This window comes from Bufo gargarizans, chromosome 7, assembly GCF_014858855.1.
Source record: "Bufo gargarizans isolate SCDJY-AF-19 chromosome 7, ASM1485885v1, whole genome shotgun sequence".
NCBI classification, from domain to species: Eukaryota; Metazoa; Chordata; class Amphibia; order Anura; family Bufonidae; genus Bufo; species Bufo gargarizans.
The window spans coordinates 41,656,848-41,682,348 of record NC_058086.1 but is presented as its reverse complement, the minus strand read 5'-3'; the positions used below and the strand labels follow the sequence as shown (position 1 = coordinate 41,682,348).

Here is a 25,501-nt window from a genome sequence, read left to right as displayed (position 1 = left end):
TGGGCAGCCTGGCACACATGAGCGACTACATGCTGCAGTGCCTGCGCAACGACAGCAGAGTTGCCCACATTTTAACCTGTGCGGACTACTGGGTTGCCACCCTGCTGGATCCACGCTACAAAGACAATGTGCCCACCTTACTTCCTGCACTGGAGCGTGATAGGAAGATGCGCGAGTACAAGCGCACGTTGGTAGACGCGCTACTGAGAGCATTCCCAAATGTCACAGGGGAACAAGTGGAAGCCCAAGGCCAAGGCAGAGGAGGAGCAAGAGGTCGCCAAGGCAGCTGTGTCACGGCCAGCTCCTCTGAGGGCAGGGTTAGCATGGCAGAGATGTGGAAAACTTTTGTCAACACGCCACAGCTAACTGCACCACCACCTGATACGCAACGTGTTAGCAGGAGGCAACATTTCACTAACATGGTGGAACAGTACGTGTGCACACCCCTCCACGTACTGACTGATGGTTCGGCCCCATTCAACTTCTGGGTCTCTAAATTGTCCACGTGGCCAGAGCTAGCCTTTTATGCCTTGGAGGTGCTGGCCTGCCCGGCAGCCAGCGTTTTGTCTGAACGTGTATTCAGCACGGCAGGGGGCGTCATTACAGACAAACGCAGCCGCCTGTCTACAGCCAATGTGGACAAGCTGACGTTCATAAAAATGAACCAGGCATGGATCCCACAGGACCTGTCCGTCCCTTGTCCAGATTAGACATTAACTACCTCCCCATAACCATATATTATTGGACTCCAGGGCACTTCCTCATTCAATCCTATTTTTATTTTCATTTTACCATTATATTGCAAGGCTACCCAAAGTTGAATGAACCTCTCCTCTGCCTGTGTGCTAGGCCTAAATATATGCCAATGGATTGTTGCAGTGGTGGCTGACGTGAAGCCTGATTCTCTGCTATGACATGCAGACTGATTCTCTGGTGACATGAAGCCAGATCCTCTGTTACGGGACCTCTCTCCTCTGCCTGGGTGCTGGGCCTAAATTTATGAAAATGGACTGTTGCAGTGGTGGGTGACGTGAAGCCTGATTCTCTGCTATGACATGCAGACTGATTCTCTGGTGACATGAAGCCAGATCCTCTGTTACGGGACCTCTCTCCTCTGCCTGGGTGCTGGGCCTAAATTTATGAAAATGGACTGTTGCAGTGGTGGGTGACGTGAAGCCTCATTCTCTGCTATGACATGCAGACTGATTCTCTGCTGACATGAAGCCAGATTGTCTGTTACGGGACCTCTCTCCTCTGCCTGGGTGCTGGGCCTGAATTTATGACAATGGACTGTTGCAGTGGTGGCTGACGTGAAGCCTGATTCTCTGCTATGATATGGAGACTGATTCTCTGCTGACATGAAGCCAGATTGTCTGTTACGGGACCTCTCTCCTCTGCCTGGGTGCCGGGGCCTAAATATCTGAGAATGGACTGTTCCAGTGGTGGGTAACGGGAAGCCAGATTCTCTGCTATGATATGAAGACTGATTCTCTGCTGACATGAAGCCAGATTGTCTGTTACGGGACCTCTCTCCTCTGCCTGGGTGCTGGGCCTAAATTTATGAAAATGGACTATTACAGTGGTGGGTGACGTGAAGCCTGATTCTCTGCTATGACATGAAGACTGATTCTCTGCTGACATGAAGCCAGATTGTCTGTTACGGGACCTCTCTCCTCTGCCTGGGTGCCGGGGCCTAAATATCTGAGAATGGACTGTTCCAGTGGTGGGTGACGGGAAGCCAGATTCTCTGCTATGGAACCTCTCTCCAATTGATTTTGGTTAATTTTTATTTATTTAATTTTTATTTTAATTAATTTCCCTATCCACATTTGTTTGCAGGGGATTTACCTACATGTTGCTGCCTTTTGCAGCCCTCTAGCCCTTTCCTGGGCTGTTTTACAGCCGTTTTAGTGCCGAAAAGTTCGGGTCCCCATTGACTTCAATGGGGTTCGGGTTCGGGACGAAGTTCGGATCGGGTTCGGATCCCGAACCCGAACATTTCCGGGATGTTCGGCCGAACTTCTCGAACCCGAACATCCAGGTGTTCGCTCAACTCTACTGCCCAGTCATAGCTATCCTCCAGCCATGTCTCAGTTATTCCCACTATGTCATAGTCCTCCTCACACATCGCTAATTCCAGTTCACCAGTTTTATTAGTCAGACTTCTGGCATTACTATACATACATCTGAGAGGTTTATGTATATATTTTACCCTACACCCTTCTTTCTGAACTGTTCTAGTCCCTCCTTCCATTCCTCCCCCAGTCCCATTACTTTGCCCCCGGTCTCTATCTGCACTATCTTCCCATTCTATAACATAATTACCCTCCCCCCCAGTCCCTAGTTTAAACACTCCTCCAACCTTCTAGCCCTCTTCTTCCCCAACACAGCTGCTCCTTCCCCATTGAGGTGCAGCCCGTCCCTACGATAGAGCCTGTAGCCGATAGAGAAGTCGGCCCAGTTCTCCAGGAACCCAAACCGCTCCTTCCTACACCAGTTCTTGAGCCACTTGTTAATTTCCCTAATCTCCCGCTGCCTCCCTTGTGTGGCCCGTGGTACAGGCAGTATTTCGGAAAATACTACCTTTGAGGTCCTTGCCCTCAGCTTTTGACCTAAATCCCTGAAATCATTTTTAAGGACTCTCCACCTACCCCTAACTTTGTCATTGGTTCCGATATGGACCATGACCGCTGGATCTTCTCCCGCCCCTCCCAGTAATCTGTCAACCCGATCCGCGATGTGTCGAACTCTAGCGCCAGGAAGACAGCGCACTGTTCGGCGATCACGGTCTTTGTGACAGATTTCCCTATCTGTTCCCCTAATAATTGAGTCTCCCACTACCAGCACCTGTCTGGCCTGCCCTGCTCTCCTGGTCCCCTGCTTACTGGAGCTGACATTCCCCTGACTGGCAGAGGAAGTGTCTGGCTGCGGCAGTGCCATCCCCGGACTGACATCCCCCTCATCTGCCAAACGTGCAAACTTGTTGGGGTGTGTCAGATCAGGGCTAGCCTCCCTCTACCTTTCCCTCTACCCAGCTTTCTAACTGTTACCCAGCTAGCTACCTCACTTTCCTCAGCCTCCTCTCTGTCACCCTCCCCCTCATCTACCCCAAAGAGTGCTTGCTCGGTGAGAAGCAAACTCTTTTGCAAATTGTCAATGCCTCTCAGTGTTGCAACTTGCCCATTTAGAGACTCGATTAGCGATTCCAAACGGGTAATTTGCTCACATCTTGAACAAAGATATGCACCCTTGAACTCCTGTTCCAGGACTGCATACATCATGCAAGATGTGCACTGGACTGCATTGTCAATTGTGCAACACATACTAAATGGGGATTACACCAGCAAAGTAAAAAATACAATATAATGTAGTACTAAGAAACTGGCTAATTACAGTCCCCCACTGAAGTCCCTGAATCTAAAGTCACTTAATCTTAAGTCACACACTTATGCAACCACACACTTAATCAACCACGCGTCGCGGTCAAACTCGCGTTATATATCTCCTTATATAACTAAATATAGATGCAGCTCACTACACCAGCCTGGTTTGTCTCCCCTCTGGATTCAAAGACCTCGTCTCCTTGAACGCCACAGAACTGCTCGTTTGGACTTTGCAAGAGAGCACCAAACATGGGACATTCAAAGTTGGAAGAAAGTTGTATTCTCTGATGAGAAAAAATTTAACCTTGATGGTCCTGATGGTTTCCAACATTAGTGGCATGACAAGCAGATCCCACCTGAGATGTTTTCTACGCGCCACAGTGGAGGGGGCGCCATAATGGTCTGGGGTGCTTTTTCCTTCAGTGGAACAATGGAGCTTCAGGAAGTGCAGGGGCGTCAAACGGCCGCTGGCTATGTCCAGATGTTGCAGAGAGCATTCCTCATGACTGAGGGCCCTCGTCTGTGTGGTAACAACTGGGTTTTCTAAACAGGACAACGCTACAGGACACAATGCCCGCAGGACAAGGGACTTCTTCCAGGAGAATAACATCACTCTTTTTGCCCATCCTGCGTGTTCCCCTGATCTAAATCCAATTGAGAACCTGTGGGGATGGATGGCAAGGAAAGTTTACAAAAATGGACAACAGTTCCAGACAGTAGATGGCCTTCGTGCGGCCGTCTTCACCACTTGGAGAAATGTTCCCACTCACCTCATGGAAACGCTTGCATCAAGCATGCCGAAACAATAACGGCGGAGCTACTCATTACTGAGCTCATGTTTGGAAGTTGGATTTCTGTTTTGGGTGGTTTAGTTTTTTTTTTGGGAGGTGTGGTCCTAAACGTTTGATCAGCTGAAAAACAGCCTGTTTCAGTTTATTCGTTGTTTTCATTAAATTGAATGCTCAAAAAATGTTCTGTCTCACTCCCATTTCTTCTTGTTGCATGTTGAAGCTCCTCTTGGAACCTTGTTAAGATCCAGCCATGCTAGATAGGATTTTTTTCAAGTGGTCTTAAACTTTTGATCAGGACTGTATATAACACTGATCCTGAGTTTTACATCAAGACACGGAGGCTCCTATTGCTTTCTCCTTCTTTACTTTCCACCAATAGCAGCAAAGAAGAAATTTACATAATCATAACAATAAAGGACCCTCCCCTGACAGATCCTATAATAAGCAGTGTCCTCTTAGTAACTTCCTCTTTCTTTGCTGCTCCACCAAAGATAAGTTGTTTCTGTATTTTGTGGTCTGTTGTTATCGCATGGTGTATGAATGCCATTAATGTTATTACCCTGTGTTTTATTAGGGCTTGTCTATAATACATAGCCTTCTGCCCTTTTGCAGGGTTTGTTTTTTCCCCTCATTGTGGGTATATTTCTTAATTTGTGCTTTTATTGCCCCTACGCCTATCGCGTTTATCGTTTGGGGGTCTCCCCCCCCCCTTTTTTCCCCCTGCGCTCCCTTCTCATCCCCTGCGTTTGTCTCCATTGTTTTTTCGCCGCCATTTTCCCTTGGGGTGTGCTCTGCGCCTCCCCTCCTTTCCTCCCATTGCATTACCTGCCCTCACGGCTCCGTTCCTCCCCGCTGGTTGTCGGCGCTACAGGTGTCCGCGGCAGGTCCCGCTTCGCTTCCCGCGGCTCCGAGATCTCGCGAGATCTCGGCGGCCATTTTGGGACCTCCCGCCCGTCCTCTCGCGGGATTTCGGTCGTCCCTTCCGTTCCTGTGTTCAGTCAGTCGGCTGCTCCTGCTCCTGCTCCGGTTCGGCGGCGTCTGGGGTGATTAACCCCTCGTTAGGTTAGATCTTCCTGGCCAGTTCTTTGCCCATCATATATTAGACCTCCCCATTAGGTTTTCGGCCTTCCGATTATTATATAAATCTAGCCATATAATGTCATCTGATCGCTCCCCCTCTGGGTCTAATCCCCCCCCCATCCATTGGGGACCCCAGTATTCTGGCCATGAGTGCGCAGGCCCTAGAGCTTCAACGCTCGGTCTCCAGCGCAATAATTGAGGCAATGGGATCCATGTCCTCTATGATCTCTCAAACCATCTCTCAGGCCCTAGCTGCCCATGCCCCTGGCCCCTCTGCTCAATCGCCTGTGCTTACTAGCCCGCGGCCTACCATTGTTGAACCTCCTGCACCCCAGGAGACTATGATTGGTGTGATCCAAGCCACCCATGATAGCGCGCTTAGATCGCGCAAAAGAGCCTTGCCGCGTCAGGCAGAACGGACGCGAACGTGGAAAAGTGCTAGAGCACAGACTAGCGATGTGGATTCGGATATTGAATCCGATATGGAGGCTTACGCGGAGGCGAGCGGCCACTCCGAAGGAGAGATTGAGATGGAATCTGAGTTGCCAGGTGCCTCTGGTCCTAGACCATCCACCTCTGGTTCCGTGGGCGCGTCCACCGCTGCCCCTAACACGATTTCTACTCTGGTGGATCCCTCAGGCAACCCGTTGTTTGATCCTGATGCCCTCCACCACCCTAGGTCGGCTGAGTGGTTGCCGGTAGCTCATGTGAGCGATTACCTTGAACATTGGGTGCGCCGCCCTCTTAGTAAGGAGGCGCGCAGCAAACTCCGTTCTGAATGCCCCAGACCATTGGTCCCCAATAAGGTCTGTGAAACGCCATCTGTGGATCCAAAAATGACACCGTTTTTGGCTAAGACCGGCTGGAATCCCCGTAAGGGGCTAGATTCCGCACTTAAGAGTTGTCAGGATAAACTCCTTGACATCTTTGGCCCCCTCGCCAAAATTTTTGAGATGGCCGAATCGGCCAGAGTGGACGGCTCTCCGGTAGATCCGGAGGAGCTTACAGGCTGGATTCAGAGGGCTATTTGTATTGCGGGCAGCACAAACTCCTCCCTGGCCATTGAACGGCGTAAAGCCATATTGTTTAAGATTGACCCGAAATTGGCCAACCTGGCACTGACTGAGGCAGGGAAGGACGCACAAGGCCTGCTCTTCGGGGATTCCTTCATTAAGGACCTCAGCAGATATGTGGGAGCATTTACTGCCCTGGACAAGGCCCAGTCCTCAATGCGTAGGGTCTTTCAGGGACAGGTCTCCACTAGGGCCGGCAGTAGTAGGGGCCGTCTGTCCGGCCGTTCCAGTTTTCAGGCCCGCAGCTCGGGCAGAGGCTCCTTCAACCAGAGACCGCCCTTCCAGGACCAAAGGAATCCTCCTCCGTTCTTTCCGGCCAGAGGCGGCCAGTGGCGTTCGAGGTCTGTCCGAGGAAATCCCAATTTCCGAAAGTCCTTTGGTAAGTCTTCCCCCAGTGGGGGCTTCTTTGGTTCCTTGTGTAGGGGGCAGACTCCGTCTTTGTTTCCACGTTTGGTCCAGCATTACATCAGACCCGTGGGTTCTGACCACTGTACAGGGGTTCCACATAGAGCTCACGGGTTCACCAAACCTCATTCCTTCTCCCCCGCCACTTCCCCTAGCCCCACCAGACAGAGAGCTCGTGGACTTGGAGCTGTTTTCCCTTTTTCAAAAGAGGGCGATAGAGAGGGCCCCTTCCGCCCCGAGGGGCGTGCTCAGCAACATCTTCCTAGTTCAGAAGAAAGGTGGGCAAATGCGTCCAGTGATAAATCTCCGGGCACTGAACTCTGTGGTGCGCTACCGCCACTTTAAGATGGAGGGTATTCACCTCCTTCGGGACTTACTGATCCCAGGGGACTGGATGGTGAAACTGGACCTCAAAGATGCCTATCTGACGGTCCCGATTGCCGCTTCGTCCAGGGATCTCCTGCGCTTCTTGTGGAAGGGCGAAGTGTGGCGCTTCACTTGCCTCCCGTTCGGCCTTTCTTCGGCTCCATGGTGCTTTACCAAGCTCCTGCGTCCGGTCGTTGCCTGGCTGCGGAGTCGGGGTAGTACGTCTAGTCATCTATCTGGACGACATCCTCATTATGCATCAATGTCAGGCGGCGCTGCTTCGGCACCTTCAATGGACGTCGGACCTCCTCTCGGCTCTTGGTTTTATACTGAACCCCGAGAAGTCCTGCCTCACGCCGTCTCGACGGATGGAATTCCTGGGCTTCACGGTGGACTCTGTTGCGGAATCTCTCAGTCTCCCGTCAGAGAAATTGCGGACGATCCGCAAGGAATTGAGACATGCCCTTTCAGCGTCGTCCCTGTCCCTGCGTCACCTGGCTCGCATTATTGGCCTGTTGGCCTCCTCCATCCAGGCGGTGTTTCCAGCCCCTCTCCATTATCGGGCCCTTCAGCGCCTGAAGATTGCTCACCTTCGTTCCGGGGCCTCGTTCGTGGACATGGTGATTCTGGATCAGGAGGCTCGGGAGGAACTTCGTTGGTGGTTAGACAACTTGGAAGCCTGGAACGGCAGAGCGATCTTCGGATTTCAACCGGAATTCACGATAGAGTCGGACGCGAGTCTCCTGGGCTGGGGTGCCCACTGCGAAGGTGTCTCCACCGGGGGTCGGTGGTCGGAGGCCGAGAGCCATCTTCACATCAACGCTCTGGAACTCCTGGCGGGCTCGTTTGCCATCCGCAGTTTCTCCAATGGCATGGCGCATGCCTGCATCCGATTACGCATGGACAATGTGTCGGCGGTCCGCTATGTCAATCACCTGGGCGGCACTCAGTCGGCTACCTTGGCGCGACTGGCGAAGGAGTTCTGGTCCTACTGTCTCTCCAGGGACATCATGGTGCAGGCGGAGTACCTTCCGGGTCTACACAACATCCGGGCGGATCGGAGTTCCCGCTGCTTCACGGACGGCAGCGACTGGAGGCTAGCGCCGGAGATGTTCTCCACGATCTCGGATACCTGGGGCCCTTGCGCCGTGGACCTCTTCGCGTCACGGCTCAATACTCACCTTCCCAGGTTCTTCAGCTGGCGCCCGGATCCGGAGGCGGAGGCGGTGGATGCGTTCCTTCAGGACTGGTCTTCGGCTCTGCAATACGCGTTTCCTCCTTTCGCCATGATCCCGAGGATGCTGCTGCAGGTTCGTCGTCAGGTTGCGGAGTTGGTGGTGGTGATCCCCTTCTGGGGGACTCAAGCATGGTACCCGGTCCTCCTGGAACTCCTGACGGACGTGCCTCTCCTCCTTCCGGGTCGGACGGATCTCCTCCAGGGCCCTCTGGGTGCTCCTCACCCCCTGCTGCTCGACGGCTCCCTTCAGCTCCTGGCGTGCCGGATCTCCGGACTCCCGGAGAGGTCGCAGGCATTTCGGAGGCAACTCGACGCCTCCTGGACAACGCTTGGGCTCCCGGCACCCGAAAATCTTACCGGGCGGCTTGGGGATCTTGGGTTAGCTGGTGCGTGGAACGGGACCTTGATCCCGTTTCGGCGCCTGTGACCCATTTGCTGCAGTTCCTTACATCCCTTTTTGAGGCGGGAAAGGCTTATCGGACCATTAATTTGTTCCGTTCGGCGATTTCTTCGACTCATCAGGGTTTTGATGGCGTTCCGGCGGGTCAACAACGCCTCGGCCGCGCTTCACCACTACGTGGGACGTTTCCCTGGTCCTCTCTTTTCTCTCTGCGTGGCCTGAGAACACGGCTCTTTCTCTCCGGCAACTGTCTGCCAAGTTGTTGACCCTCTTTTGTCTCATTTCTTGTAAGAGGGTTTCCGATGTCAGGGCTTTGGATCATGACGCTAGGTCCTTTTCTCCCGAGGGCGTCACGTTTAACATTACGCGGCGCACTAAGACTAATATTCGGTCTGTCTCTTATCCCTGTTTCCCGTCTTCCCCGGCGCTCTGTCCGGTAGCCTGTTTGCGGGAGTATGAGTCGCGTACTCGGACTCACCGCTCTGCGGACATTCCGCAACTGTTCCTCTCCATTCGCCATCCTTTTGGCCCGGTGTCTAGTCCCACATTGGCGCGTTGGATGAAGTGGGTCATGTCCCTGTCTGGGATTGATACGGCGGTCTTTACCGCTCATTCGGCCAGGGGCGCGGCTGCCACTGCCCTGGCCGTTTCGGGGGCTCGTTTGGAGGACATTTTGCGTTTGGCCGACTGGTCTAGGGCCGCAACGTTCAGGGACTTTTATTTTCGTCCGCCCCCTCATGTGTTTTCATCGATTATTGATCAGCTTTGAACTTGCAATATGAGCCTCCGTGTCTTGATGTAAAACTAAATGATTTTCCTATTTCATGACGTAAAGTCATAGTTTTATTAAAGACACGGAGGCGAGTATTGCCCGCCCTGGGTTGTTCCTGCCCGCCCTTTTGTGGTTTTAATTTGTTGGACTGTTTACATTGTCGTTTATGGTTATTTATTACGTATACTTGCATAGTTGTATTACTGACTGTTTATGGTTCTGTTTTCAGCGACCTTATAATGTACGACCGTTTCCTGGGTCGGTTTTGTTCAACTTCTGCCTGCCTCTTACACTGGCTATATTATTTGCTTTGTTTCAGGTTGAAGGTTCCACGACGTATGGACTTCTGCGTTGTCCCCGGTTTCCGGAGGTGTTAGCCATGTTGGCTTGAGTTCTACAGCGTGATGGACCGGTTGTTCATCGTTCTCGGGTCCAGTTCCAGTTTCCGGTTTCGGTTCCAGTTCCGGTTATGCAGTTGGTGTTTCGGTTCCAAAGAAAGAGGAAGTTACTGAAGAGGACACTGCTTATTATAGGATCTGTCAGGGGAGGGTCCTTTATTGTTATGATTGTTGTTATGTAAATTTCTTCTTTGCTGCTATTGGTGGTTCAGTAAAGAAGGAGATAGCAATACTCGCCTCCGTGTCTTTAATAAAACTATGACTTTACGTCATGAAATAGGAAAATCATTTAGTTACATCCTGTATTATACTCCAGAGCTGCACTCACTATTCTGCTGGTGCAGTCACTGTGTACATACATTACATTACTTATACTGTACTAATCCTGAGTTACATACTGTATTATACTCCAGAGCTGCACTCATTATTATACTGGCAAAGTCACTGTGTACATTACATTATATGACTTATCCTAATTTCTTCCAAAAACAGTGCCACCGCTGTCCCCAGGTTGTGTGTGGTATTACGGTTAGCCTCATTCATTTCAATGGAGCTGAGCTCTAATAGCAGACATAACCCATGGACGGGTGTGGTGCTGTTTTTAGAAGAAAGCAGCCATATTTTTGGAATCCTGGACAACCCATTTAATCTACAAACAGGAAATATTCTGGAATGTAATATAAACATTAGCTCTTACTTCTTATCTCCTTTGTACCACTCGAATGACGGAGTCGGGACGGATGCCGTTTCACATCTGATTAGTCCTGTTTTTCCAAGGGAAACCCCGGAGGGTGTTATTTCAAGAATGGTTGGTGCAACTGAAACAAAGAAACAAAACTTCAATGTTAAAGAGAAAGGTCAGTGCTACATATGGACAACATAAGACTACATAAGTGCTACATATGGACAACGTAAAACTACAACTCCCATCATGCCCTGCTGTAGGCCGATAGCTGTTGACTGTCTGGGCATGCTGGGAGCTGTAGTGCCGCAGGTTGGCATCCCTGCTCTATACATTGTATGGACCAATGTCATATTCCTTATGGTCCAGGAATGTCAGCAGCAGTTTACTGCTATAATCAATGCCCACAGGTCTAGACTTGGGGCGGCCCGACGTCTGATCACAACCATCATACAATATTTCAACTATTACAAGTCTCCTCCCTTGACTGGAATTCATCTGATTCACGATGATTGCCCCAACAGCGGGGTTACCAACCAGAATTTTTTTTTGTTGTTTCTGGGCAACTTATCCCAAAATCGCTGACAGACAACATTTTTTATGGAAAAATTAAGAAAAGTTTATTGAACGATGACTGTGAGCTGTAAAATTATGATAATTACCACCAAAATAATCTAGCAAAGTACCACCAGCCTCCCAAAAATCACAGACACATCTACAGTATTTTTTTCACGGACTGTCCAGAAATTTTGGACAGTTGGCGACCCTGCCCAGCAGCCGTGCAACCAAAGTCCGCCGTGTAGTCCTAGTCCTCGTCTGCCAAGTACAAATGAAGCAGGCACTATAGGAAACTGTTACTTTGTATCTTCTGACATTATATTAATATACCAATGAAATGCTTTAAAGGGGTTTGTAAGGTCTTCTATATTGATGACCTATCCTCAGGACAGATCAATATCAGTCTGGCAGGGGTCCGGGCCCCCCCCCCCGCTGATCAGCTGTTTGAGGAGGCCGCAGCGCTCACAGCTCCTCACCAAGTAGAGCGCAGTCATTGGATAGTGCCTGTGTTTGGCATTGTATTGGCATTGTAGCTCAGGTTCATTCACTTGAATGGGACTGAGCAGTGACTAGGCCATGTGACTCCCCGATCTTTCAAGCAGCTGATCGGCGGGAGTGCTGGGATTCGGACCCACATTGGTCAGGTATTGAAGAGAGGCCATCAATGTCAAAATAAAAAAATAAAAAAAGTTAGATATTTTAAAGTCTGTAATGTCATCGTCATCACGCTCAGCGCAGGTCCTTCGGCAGGTCTTTTTCAATCAAGAGAGGAGAGGACTGCTTCTCCGCGAGCAAGTGGATGAGGTGGATAACTCCAGCCGCCATTTTAGGAAAAATGATTCGTTACCACAAAGGCCTCTTTCACACTGGCGTGTGCGCCCCGTTGCCGTATTGCGGGCCGCAAAATGCCGGCCGCAATGCACGAGCAAAGTCCGTGGGGCAGCTGCAGCGTATCGCGAAAAAATAGGACATGTTCTGTCTTTTTGCGGAACGGAAGTACGGGACGAAACACCACGGAATCACTCCGTAGTGCTTCCGTAGGGTTCTGTTTCTGTGGTTCCATTCCGCACCATTCCACATTTTCGGTTTCGCGGACCCATTCAAGTGAATGGGTCCGCATCCGTGATGCGGAATGCCCACGGAACTGCACCCGTGTATTGCGGATCCGCAAATGCGGTCCGCAATACAGCAACAGGGCGCACACGCCAGTGTGAAAGAGGCCAAAGTGTGAGGAAATTCAGCTTTGTTTAGAATCCATTTTTTTTCTAAATTTCTGAAAAAATTCTACTTTGGACGCTTCGCTTCGCTCAACACTAGTTACAATTTTTTCATACTATGGTAATCATTTTTCCCTATTGTTCTTATTTATGGTTACAAACAATATTTCCATACTATACTCATCATTCTTCTACACTGTGGTCATCATACAGCACATCTATCCTGTACTCATCATCCTTCTACACTATGATCATCCATGGTTTCCATATTATATTTACCCTGCTATACTATGGTCATCATACAACACATCTATACTATACTTACTCATCAGTCTCCTTTACTATGGTTATCATACATCATATTTATACTATAGTCACCCTTCTTCTATATTATGGTAATTATACAGCACCTCTATATTCTACCCATCAGTCTCCTATAGTATGGTAATCATACAGCACATCTATATTATACTCATCATCCTTCTACACTATGATCATCCATGGTTTCCATATTATATTTATCCTGCTATATTATGGTCATCATACAACACATCTATACTATACTTACTCATCAGTCTCCTTTACTATGGTTATCATACATCATATTTATACTATAGTCATCCTTTTCTATATTATGGTAATCATACAGCACATCTATCCTGTACAGCACCTCTATACTCTACCCATCAGTCTCCTATAGTATGGTAATCATACAGCACATCTATATTATACTCATCATTCTTCTATACAATGGTAATCATACAGCACATCTATATTATACGCATCATTCTTCTACACTATGGTAATCATACAGTACAGGCATACTATACTTATCATTCTTCTATATTATTGTCATCATACAGAACATCTATATTATACTCATCATACAGCGCATCTATCCTGTTCTCATCATCCTTCTACACTATGATCATCCATGGTTACAAGCTTTCCATATTATATTTACCCTGCTGACCTATGGTCATCATACAACACATCTATACTATACTTACTCATCATTCTTCTATACTATGGTCATCATACATCATATTTATACTATAGTCATCCTTCTTCTACATTATGGTCATCATACAGCACATCTATCCTGTACAGCACCTCAATACTAAACCCATCAGTCTCCTATACTATGGTAATCATACAGCACATCTATACTGTGCCCATCATTCTTCTACACTGTGGTCATCATACAGTACAGGCATACTATACTTATCATTCTTCTATATTATGGTCATCATACAGCACATCTATACAATACTCATCATTCTCCTGTACAATGCTCGTCTATGGTTACAGCTTTCTATACTGTGGTCACATTAGCAGGTAACCATGAAAGTGAATACCGCGCTCCCCACTGATGGGAAATCCCACTTCCATCAATCCTTGGCTGATGGGGGTTGTTGGGTTTAATATCATCACACACTCTGGATACAATTCCTAAATGTCAGGGAAGGACTGAGGCTCCGCTAGGTGCGGTGGCATTCACACAATTACAGAGGGCGTGTGAAATAATCTGCAGGAATAGCTTCTTGTCTTTTAACATTTTAATGAGCTGTGGGACTTTTCTGCATATTAGTTATGTTGCCCTAATTACTCATTATAATTCTAATGTGCATTTTATATTTAATTACAATGCTTATAAAGCCCTGCAATGGACAGTAAATTATTATAACTAGCGAGTGCATAATGAATAGAAGCTGAATTTATTAACTTTTATACCCGGCTTCCATAGGAGGAACTTTTCAATTTACCTTTGTTGATTATCCGCATAATATGATTAAACAAACTTTTTTTTAATGTAATTAATTTAGCGTTAGGCTGTATTAAGCCCAGGTAATTCTAACATTTTATAACTGGACCAATAGCAATTTACATTGCAGGCTTCAAACTGTTATTCCTGGTGATTATCTCTACTTATAAAACAATTCTGTTGCTGCCTGGATGCCATCAGCAAGCAGGTTTTATGTTTGTTTGCCTTAAAATAGAATGCACTCTGATTATAATTTTTTTCCTTGCAGTGAAAATAAGACAAATAGATAAAGAAAATATAAATATATTACAGAGAGTCTGGAATTTAAATTTTCTGATTATAGAGCCAATGTTATACCGTCATACCGTTTTAATTAGATAAAACATTTTGGCAAATTTCCTAGGAAATGCCATCCGTTTCTGATTAGTGGTTTGCCATCTTGTACCTCTATGATCTTCAGAATGAAGACAACTCCATTGAAAATCAAGGTGGATCCAGAGTCCATATGACATCACCAGGAGGAATTGCATCTGGCCATACTTTTCCCCTGCAATGGCCACCAAAGGGAAAATCCTGTATTACCTACTAACCTTTCATTTGCATAAATGGATAGGCTGCTAGGTCTGCCAGAATGAGAACCAGTCCTCACGGGCAGGTCTACCTACTGTAGGCACAGCCACAACCTTATGTACAATGGTAACTGGTCCCTGCTGCCTCTTCATTCAGCTGATAGGCTATGGTGCCAGGAGTTGGACTTCCACCAATATTCTAAGGATATCAATAACAACCCTTCTGAATACCCCTTTAAGGTCTTGTTCACATGAAAACCTTTTTATTTTTGTAAACAGGGGAGATCTAATTACTATGTATAAATATATCAGGGGCCATCATCTATTTATCCCCAGGACTGTGACGAGGGGACATCCTCTGCGTCTGGAGGAAAGAAGGTTTGTACACAAACATAGAAGAGGATTCTTTACGGTAAGAGCAGTGAGACTATGGAGCTCTCTGCCTGAGGAGGTGGTGATGGTGAGTACAATAAAGGAATTCAAGAGGGGCCTGGATGTATTTCTGGAGTGTAATAATATTACAGGTTATAGCTACTAGATTTCTGGAGAGGTTGTTGATCCAGGGAGTTAATGCTTATGAATGTGTGTACAAGTCTGGGTCTCACTTCCTTTTTGGGATTCGTGATCCCTACCATCCCTTGGTTGAACTTGATGGGCTTATGTCTTTTTTTAACCATATTTACTATGTAACTATATAAAAAACATTATTCATTTCAAACATTTTTCATTGAATTTAACGCACGTTTGTAGGGATATCTATATATATTTTAATTTAACTTAAATTTGTCATGCTTTTAACTTTTTGCCTTATATTGGAACAAAAATGCCACACTGACAGCATCCTGCATTTAGAAAAACCATGAATAAATAAAACACCAAAAAAATCATCACAAAGAAGAAACACCTTGTTTAACGACTTTAATAAAACATCGACAAATTTTACTTCAGATATTGTGCCACTTTTTGACCCCATAAAAAAAAGTTGCAATTGTAAATCTGTCTTCCGCCTACTCGCCTAGCTAACGATGCCCTCTCTTCCACCCACTTTCTGAAAGTGGAGAGAACAGCGTAAGATCACAAAAAGTCACACATTTTTGCTCAGAATGTACAACTTTATTTTACTTCAGAAAGCTAGTATACAGGATTTCACCAATTCCCCCAGAGCATTTTTCTTTAAAAAAAATAAAATAAATGCTATGTGTGAAACCACCTTAACTGAGTTTTTGAACATATATGCTCATGTAATTGTTTACCTCATGAATGTCTTCCCCGGGCTTTTCTTTTTCAGTTTGGACTCTCAGGACCCATTTTCACCATGTGAACCAAACCCTCTGGTTTGAATGTAGCACTTCCTGTTCCTGTATCCAACCAAACCCATAATGCACTTCTCCTTCCTCTGCCACAGCTCCAGCACCGCCCCTAGATAGTTTATAGCTCCTCCCACCCAGCTAGTTACAGAGACACTCCCCTATCACTGACCTGCCCAAGGACATAACATCACAGGAAGTAAGAAAGCTGCATGGACATGGTCATGTGACTGCAGCCCAGAACATAATATAGGAGCAATAAAGCTAAAAGGAATACATTACATAATTACAGCGACCTCCATAAACACTAAAAATAAATAATAGTTTTTTTTTAAAAGGAGTTTGATGCAAACAGAGAACCCCTTTAAAGAATGAAATGCTCTCTAATTCAGGCATCAGCAGAAGCTGCTACATAGATTGCAATGAAAAATCTATAAAAAGGCCTCTGGACTACCAAGTCCCACCAACAGGGTCAGACTGAGGTTTCTTGGGCCAACCAAAGAAAATAATTCGTGGGGCCCACCCCCTATATCATCAATAAAGTCTAATAAGTTTTGATTAAAATAAATAGACCCTGGTGGCAATTTATTTTCTCCAAAGGCAACTCCAATTTTTGGACAAAGTTTGAGGCCCACTATGGTATCAGAGCCTGGGCCCACCAGAGAATCCTCCCACCAGGCTCCACCACCCAGAACCTCAGCTCCACTTATAGGTACAGCACGTCTTCATTGTATTCTGCCTTTAGTTCTTCTCTATTCTCCAGTCTCTGTACAGATCAAGTTTTACTGTCCACAGAATTGAAGTCTCTGAACTCTGAGAACTACCTGGGGATTTGGGTATAATGACATTAGAAAAGAGCTGCCCCCACCATTGCATGTCAAGCAAGCACGGATGCCACCTTCTCTGTTTTAATGCCGAAGGGCAGTGTCCTTGTCCTCTGTCACTGTGTGGACAGCGCAGTAATCCATTAGCTTTTCTAAATGGCAAAAAATAATTATATTCTGCAATCAAGTATGATTAAAGCAACGGCCCTGCTCATTTGGAAAACTTTAGCTGGATTATGTTTCCAAATTCTCAGCTGAAAAACAATAAATTAAAGAACAAATGACCTTATAAAAACTGGAGAGGAGGCTAAAGACGGATCTTCTATCTATAAGGACACTGGGAAGCAAATGCTAGGATTCTCTTATTTCTGCCATGGAAAACACATATATCAGTTTAATCTGTCACCACACGGCACTCTAAGTGTATGTTCACTAGTGTTGATCGCGAATATTCTAATCGTGAATTTTTATTGCGATTATTGGCACTTCGAGAATTCGCGAAGATGTAGAATATAGTGCTATATCTGTAATCGCGAATATTCTAGATTTTGTTTCATCACTAACCTCCCTTCTTGCTTGTGGGCCAATGAGAAGGCTGCAGTTTTCTACTCAGACCTGATAAAATGTGAAGTTGCATGTATTGCGCTAAAAATATGTGCGTCATTAGTGCCGATTTGCGAAATCGCAAAAATATTGACTGGAGATCCCGAATTCTAGAATTAGCGAATTTATTGTGAATAGTATGTGAAACAAATATCACGAAAACAAATATTGCTCATGCCGCTCATCACTAATGTTCACACAGTTGAATGTGTCTCCATGGTAACAGACTACAAGCAATCACTGTGTTGTCTGAGTGATCCTGAAGTCATACTCCCTTCCATATGTTCCTTACTTCTTGCCAACATATATTTGTTTGTATTGTAAGGGTATTTTTAAGTACTGATTGGTTCTGTCCCTTTAATTCTGTTCCCTTTTATTATTACCATTCTGTGCAATGATGCACCTTGTAATCTAGTACCCATCCCCCATTGTGCTGACTAAAACACACTCCTGGGTGATCTCAGAGACATGCTGATGCACACTGGAGGAGAGGCTGATGGGAATAACTGTGGTCTGCACTAACAATTAATGGGCACTCCATTGAAGACTTCATTCTAGGTAGGATGTAAGGATTGATTTGCCCTAATTCTTGTACATCCCGGGGTGTCGTCCATGTGCTTCGACATGATGACCGGAGTGTCACCCATATTGCATGTTGCATATTCAGGCTAGTGATGTTTACTTACTTTTTATTATTCTGTATGGTATTAGTTAGTGTTATCATACATTTTTAAATCACTTTAAATATATTTAAATATATTTATATGAAATAAATATATTTAATTATATTGATTCACTTAGCCTGTGTAAGCTTATTCATTCTCAAATCTCTCAAATTCATGTTATGTTACATTGGTAGGTATCTATCTGTACGCAGATTAAAAGGGTTGTCCAAGATTTTAATATTGATAACTTATCCTCAGGATAGGTCATCAGTATCAGAATGGAGGGGGTTTGACTGCCAGGACCTCTGCCTATAAGTTGTTTGAAGATAGTGCAGCCCTAAGCTCCACCCACTCCACTATCCCTCCTACTTGCAGGGTCCGTCCCAACCGACGGTGCGCAACTGGACGGCAGTCCCTAGCTTAAGTATGTGTAGGGGTCGCCAGGGAGGGAACAATGTGGGAGAGAAAAAAACACTAAGACAGAAACATAAGCTACCAGGCTGGGTAGTAACCAAACAAGCAAATAACCAACCATAAGCAAAATCAGAATAAAATGGAAGCCGAGGTCAGGAACCAGGAGATCATGTCACTACAAAAGGATTACACAGGATCGAGGTCAAAATACAAGTCAAGCCAGGAGGTCACGTTAGTACAAAAGGATTACGCAGGATCAAAAGTCAAATACAAGCCGAGGTCGAGTTCACAAAATCACACATGCAGTAAAAACGCTAGTGGAGTAGTAAGACCAATCACAGGCAACATGTGGCCAGCAAGTTGCCTGTTAAATAGGCCAGACTGAATAATCACGTGATCTGGCCAGCGTCACGTGACCCTGCGTCAGCCCAGCCAAAACTTGGAGCGCCGAGCCATATTTGTCGGAGCTCGTTCCTGCCCCTGCTCGTTGCCTAGGGGATAGAGGACACCGTCCGCGCTGAGGAAGCATGCGCCGCTGGGTCCTCCCCACCCACTTGTTGCCAGGGAGATGAGGACGCCGGTTACGCCCAACACCGGCTCCTCCTCCCTCTTTATCAGTGGGACGCCGGCAGTGCTGCAAGGAGGGAGCACGAGAGCCTATTACAAGGCCTGCACTGTCATGTTCATCGGTCACATGCCCAAGGCACAGCTCAATCCCATTCAAGTGAATGGAGTTGAGCTCCAATATCAAGAACAGCTGCTATCCAATGGATGGCGCTGTGCTTTATAAGCTGTGAGAAAACAGCTGATTGGCAGTGGTGCTGGGAGTTGGACCCCTGTTGATTTGATATGGATGACCTATCCTGAGGATAGACCATCAATATCAAAATCTTGGACAACCTCTTTAAAGCAGTGGTTCCAGACCTGTGGCTTCACAGCAGTCGTGAAGTTAAGACTCGCAGAACATTGGAGCTGTAGTTTCACAACAGCTGGGGAGCCACAGGTTGAAGATCATTTTGCCAGGAGAAGCTTTAGCCAGACAGTGCCCACTGCTGATGAAAAGTATTACATGGTGGCCATGGTGTACAGCTCAAGTCCATCGATCTGCTATGGTCCATCCATATGTTCTCTAGAACATACAGAGAAGTTGTCTTCATGAAGCAAACCTTTAAAAAAAGAATGGTCCCACAAACCCACCTTAATGACACATGAATCGCCTGCAGAAAAAAGATTGTAATGTACTTATTTCCCCAAAGTGGCATGGATCGGCGACTCAGGAATCCAGTTACATTATGCTCCTCTACTGAAAATACAACTTCCCCCTGACGTCACATCCATTACCAAGTTTCCGGCTTGGGCTATGGACAGTATGTCAATTCTGCTGTGGACTATTTGACTCCCTTGCGCATGCACAGATGAAGAGGTTTCAGGAGTTTGCACCAGGAAGAGGAATAGTTCTGGCGCTGACCACAAGGGAAGTGACATCTCATTCACAGCCCAGGTGGGAAGTCTGGTAAAGGATGTGACATTGGCGGAACTAGAATTTTCAGAAGAGGAGCGTCATGTGATTGGGCTCCTGAGAGGCTGATGCATGCAACTTCAAAATGGTAAGTATCCTTCAAACGTCTACTTGTGAGTGATGTGTAATTAAGTTGAGTTTGCAGGGCCCATTGAATCCCCTGAATACCCCTTTAAAGAATATATTTGAATTGATGACTTTATTCCTATAATTTAATTGTATTTTAATCAGCAATTTTACAACTTTTAGAAAAATCCAATCAGGCAAATATTTTTGGTTCAGCCATAACTAGCGTTCTTACAATTCCGACTCCCCTCCTACGCTTCTATCCACGTCCCTCAGTTATTAATACAACATAATTCAATAAAATAATAGTCACTTTCTTCATCTTCCCGGTCATGACAGGACAAATAGTTTTGACGATAAAGGGCGTAATGGTGTAAAATTTAAGTAAACCGCTCAGGACCAGCGGGAATACAAGGAGATATAAAACAGAAGGCTTGTGCAGGACTATGAAAATGATTTAAAGTGTGTGTGATACAAGGCGTTCTTAATCTGATGTGGTCTGAATTTCCCACTGGTGCACCTAATGGATTCTTGTACAAGAGCCCATAAAAAATTGCCATGAAACTTTCATGCAAACCTGATGTTTCCTGAATTCCAAAACTGCTCTGTATTTGAGTTAGAAGAATTCGGCTTAAAATATCCAAGTAATTACTAATTTACTGCCATAAATCCATAACAGATAATAAAATGTTTATTTGGCTATAAAAAATAAATGACACAGAAAAAAGGGGACAAACTCATAAGCGATACATTGTAATTATGCATCTTAGTTATAGCGCAAGTATTCAATAGAACTGAAGGGAAATGGCAGCAATAAAATGATCATTTTCACTTAATCATTGCTTATAAATCCATTTACAGGCTGGGGAAGTAGTATACGAGGGCCAACATGCGCAAGGCTGGTAACACAGGATGCATTTTTATTTTATTTTGTGTAACAGACCCTGGTGAATAGGAGCAATTCCCTGGCATAGGCAACCTTTATGTGGGCACAGGCTGTATTCAAAAGAGTTTTTTGTACAGAATGGGACGGATGCGGTGTAGAATTGAGTGCATCAAATTTGCAACTTTTCAGAGAATCCGTTATGAGAACAAGCTTTTAAGAAAGGTCATCCACATGTTGCTAATCACAATTATGTGATTGCTGGGACCGCCCCTGCAGACCCAGAGCAGCTCCGCCCCTGCAGACCAAGATCAGCTCTGCTCTGCAGATCCAGATCAGCTCTGCCAGTGACTAATGTCACTGCTGGGGGGCGTTGATTTAAATCGGTAACTGTGGCTCCAATGGAAAACTGCTAAATAATAAAATAAAATTGTGCAGAATGAAAATGATTTTGATATCCCAAGAAATAAAATAAAATACAAAAAGTCAGGCTTTCAAGCTATGGAACCACATGGCAAAAAAAAGCTAAAAAGTGTCTGCTTATTTAGGACCAAAACACGGGTCATTAAGAGGTTAACTATAATGTAATTTTTGTAGTTATCATTGTAAAGACAGGACATGTCATCAATATGAGCAGCCTAAGACAAACAGACCCCAGTGATTGGTTACAAAGTTACCTCCAAATGGGTTGTCTTCTGCTGAACCTTTATGGACCCTTTTTCAATCAAGATTTGCAGATTCACTAGTACATTTGTGATCTTGGGGTGCATTAATAGCTAGTGCAGGTCCCTAGGGGGCGGAGCATGACACACTGCTTCTCTCTGTTCGGCCTTCTTTCAATCCATGTGTCATAGGCTAGCTCTTCTGGTCTTATACGATGAACTGACCATTTATATTTTTGATGTAAAAAGATGAGGGACAGGCAGAATAGGCAGTTACCTAAGGCACCATTAAGGTGCGGGGCACAATCTAAAATATTTTGCTTTTAGAAATTGTAACTGTCAATGTTTTACGCTTAAATAGTACATTTCAGCAAGATCAGTCCTCTTAAGCTAGGTATACTTTCTGGTAAGGTTGATTCTGCTGATTAAAAAGATACTTGCCATGTGAAAATCGGCTGCAGCGTTCCTGAGAAAAAAATGAATTTTATTATTTCTGCAAATGAGGGCTGCAGTGCACTCAGGGGGCGGAGCCAGTACTAAAAAGGTGCTAAAAGTACTAAAAGAGGTCACAGAGAGGCTAGGCTCCACCCCTCAGTGCACTGAAGACTTCATTTGCAGAAATAAAAGTACTTATTTCTCATGAACACAGCAACTCATTGTTACAAGAGAGTTATCATTTTAATCAGCAGGATCAAAACTAACATACAGCATGCCTGATATAATAGGGTTGATGCTGTAGACAGGTGCCCTTTAAGAGGCAATTAAATGAATGAATGTTCACCTGAAAGCTATCATTGTAGAATTTGGTTATCAAGGGTTGTGGGAAGTATATTGGAGAGTTTGTCCCACCCCTGCTGAGGGTTTTTCTACATTGGGATAGTATCAGAGACAAGGCCTGGAGCTGGACTACTGCAGGTTTTATCCGTAGTAAATGAAGTTCTTCTCCTCCATCTAGTCCTCACATATGGTAAAAAAAGAAAGAATAATTAAAAAAAAAGTAATAATAGAAAAATAATGAAAAAATAGCAATATCTTAGCGAATTTTGTGTGTAGTGTCTGCTAGAGCGGAGATAAGCCGTACATCTATAGGAAAGCTGCGATTTGCAAATTCTGTGCCTATAACATCAGCCCTCCGCATGGCTGCAGAACGCGAGCGACTCATTGTTCTGGTCATTAATTACAGTGATTTGCAGAGTTAGCTCCTACTTATAGTAATTCAAGGGCAATAGAACTCAAATCAATCAATTACTGGCTAAGGAAAAACCATCAAGTCTAATATATCACGCAGTGTGCTGTAAGTCCTGTAGGTCTAAAATTATATCTGCATTATCTTTGTGTGACAGGGAGAACTCTGCTCTAAGCTCCAGTTTTCATTGCCAGTGGTCCCGGCAGTAAATTAAACACTAAATTCTGAGGAAGGCAAGAAAAGTTGTAGATGGGAGTTTATAATGTTACCAGTTATTATAACGGAGGAACCTGATAATAGAACAGACTCAAACCCTTCAGCCGGAAATAACCAGATTCATTAAGCTTTCCCTTCTACTTTTATTTATTTATATATACATTTACTATACATTTACTAAAAATACTGCCTCCTATGTACAAGAATATAACTACTATAATGCTGCCTCCTATGTACAAGAATATAACTACTATAATACTGCCTCCTATGTACAAGAATATAACTACTATGATACTGCTCCTATGTACAAGAATATAACTACTATAATACTGATCCTATGTACAAAAATATAAGTACTATAATACTGCCTCCTATGTACAAGAATATAACTACTATAATAATGTCTCCTATGTACAAGAATATAACTACTATGATACTGCTCCTATGTACAAGAATATAACTACTATAATACTGCTCCGATGTACAAGAATATAACTACTATAATACTGCTCCTATGTACAAGAATATAACTACTATAATACTGCTCCTATGTACAAGAATATAACTACTATAATACTGCTCCTATGTACAAGAATATAACTACTATAATACTGCCTCTTATGTACAAGAATATAACTACTATAATACTGCTCCTATGTACAAGAATATAACTACTATAATACTGCTCCTATGTACAAAAATATAACTACTATAATACTGCCTCCTATGTACAAGATTATAACTACTATAATACTGCCTCCTATGTACAAGAATATAACTACTATAATAATGTCTCCTATGTACAAGAATATAACTACTATGATACTGCTCCTATGTACAAGAATATAACTACTATAATACTGCTCCGATGTACAAGAATATAACTACTATAATACTGCTCCTATGTACAAGAATATAACTACTATAATACTGCTCCTATGTACAAGAATATAACTACTATAATACTGCTCCTATGTACAAGAATATAACTACTATAATACTGCTCCTATGTACAAGAATATAACTACTATAATACTGCTCCTATGTACAAAAATATAACTACTATAATACTGCCTCCTATGTACAAGATTATAACTACTATAATACTGCCTCCTATGTACAAGAATATAAATACTATAATACTGCTCCTATGTACAAGAATATAACTACTATAATACTGCTCCTATGTACAAGAATATATCTACTATAATACTGCTCCTATGTACAAGAATATAACTGCTATAATACTGCTCCTATGCACAAGAATATAACTACTATAATACTGCCTCCTATGTACAAGAATATAACTACTATAATACTGCCTCCTATGTACAAGAATATAACTACTATAATACTGCTCCTATGTACAAGAATATAACTGCTATAATACTGCTCCTATGTACAAGAATATAACTACTATAATACTGCTCCTATGTACAAGAATATAACTACTATAATACTGCTCCTATGTACAAGAATATAACTACTATAATACTGCTCCTATGTACAAGACTATAACTACTATAATACTGCCTCCTATGTACAAGAATATAACTACTATAATACTGCTCCTATGTACATGAATATAACTACTATAATACTGCTCCTATGTACAAGAATATAACTACTATAATACTGCTCCTATGTACATGAATATAACTACTATAATACTGCTCCTATGTACAAGAATATAACTACTATAATACTGCTCCTATGTACATGAATATAACTACTATAATACTGCTCCTATGTAAAAGAATATAACTGCTATAATACTGCTCCTATGTACAAGAATATAACTACTATAATACTGCTCCTATGTACAAGAATATAACTACTATAATACTGCTGTATATACAAGAATATAACTACTATAATACTGCTCCTATATACAATAATATAACTACTATAATACTGCTCTATATACAAGAATATAACTACTATAATACTGCTCCTATGTACAAGAATATAACTAGTATATTACTGCACTTTATGACACATGCAATATTTGATTATATTTTTTAATTTTTTACCAGTGAATTTCTTATGATGTACAATTGTTGGTATAAACCTTTCAGTCTCTGTCCAGAATTACTAAAACCTAAACTTATTTTTTCTCACATCTGATGAGTTCTGCCGCCGCCCGTTATTACTTTCCGGTGGGATTCATTTAAACATCAAAGTCAAGCTGTTTCGTTTCAGCTTTTCAGCATCAGTTCGGGGTTTGTGAGCGGTTTTATGTGGTTTTTGATGGGTTGCTGCCTCCAGAATCTGGAAGCTAAAAGTTTCTTTTTGCTTTTATTTTCATATTTTATGATTTAGTGTTATAAAAGGAGGTGAAGTTTTAAAATGTTGCACATTAGGTCTTACATGGTATATATTGGTCTTTTAAACTAAATGAAGGGCATATGGGCGTCATAAAGGAGGGCATGAGGGACAGCAATTTGCCATTTTTAGTCA

The 25,501-nt window shown here is 44.2% G+C and overlaps 1 protein-coding gene across 2 annotated transcripts in view; it reads right to left on the bottom strand.

The window, feature by feature from the left end:
* The window catches only part of NEGR1 (neuronal growth regulator 1), a 488,212-nt gene that overhangs the window by 94,522 nt on the left and 368,189 nt on the right, over positions 1-25,501 (bottom strand). For both annotated transcript variants that reach the window (XM_044301363.1, XM_044301364.1), the window contains exon 5: positions 10,603-10,723. In XM_044301363.1, coding sequence (XP_044157298.1) covers positions 10,603-10,723 — 121 coding nt within the window. The remainder of the gene's footprint in view (positions 1-10,602; positions 10,724-25,501) is intronic.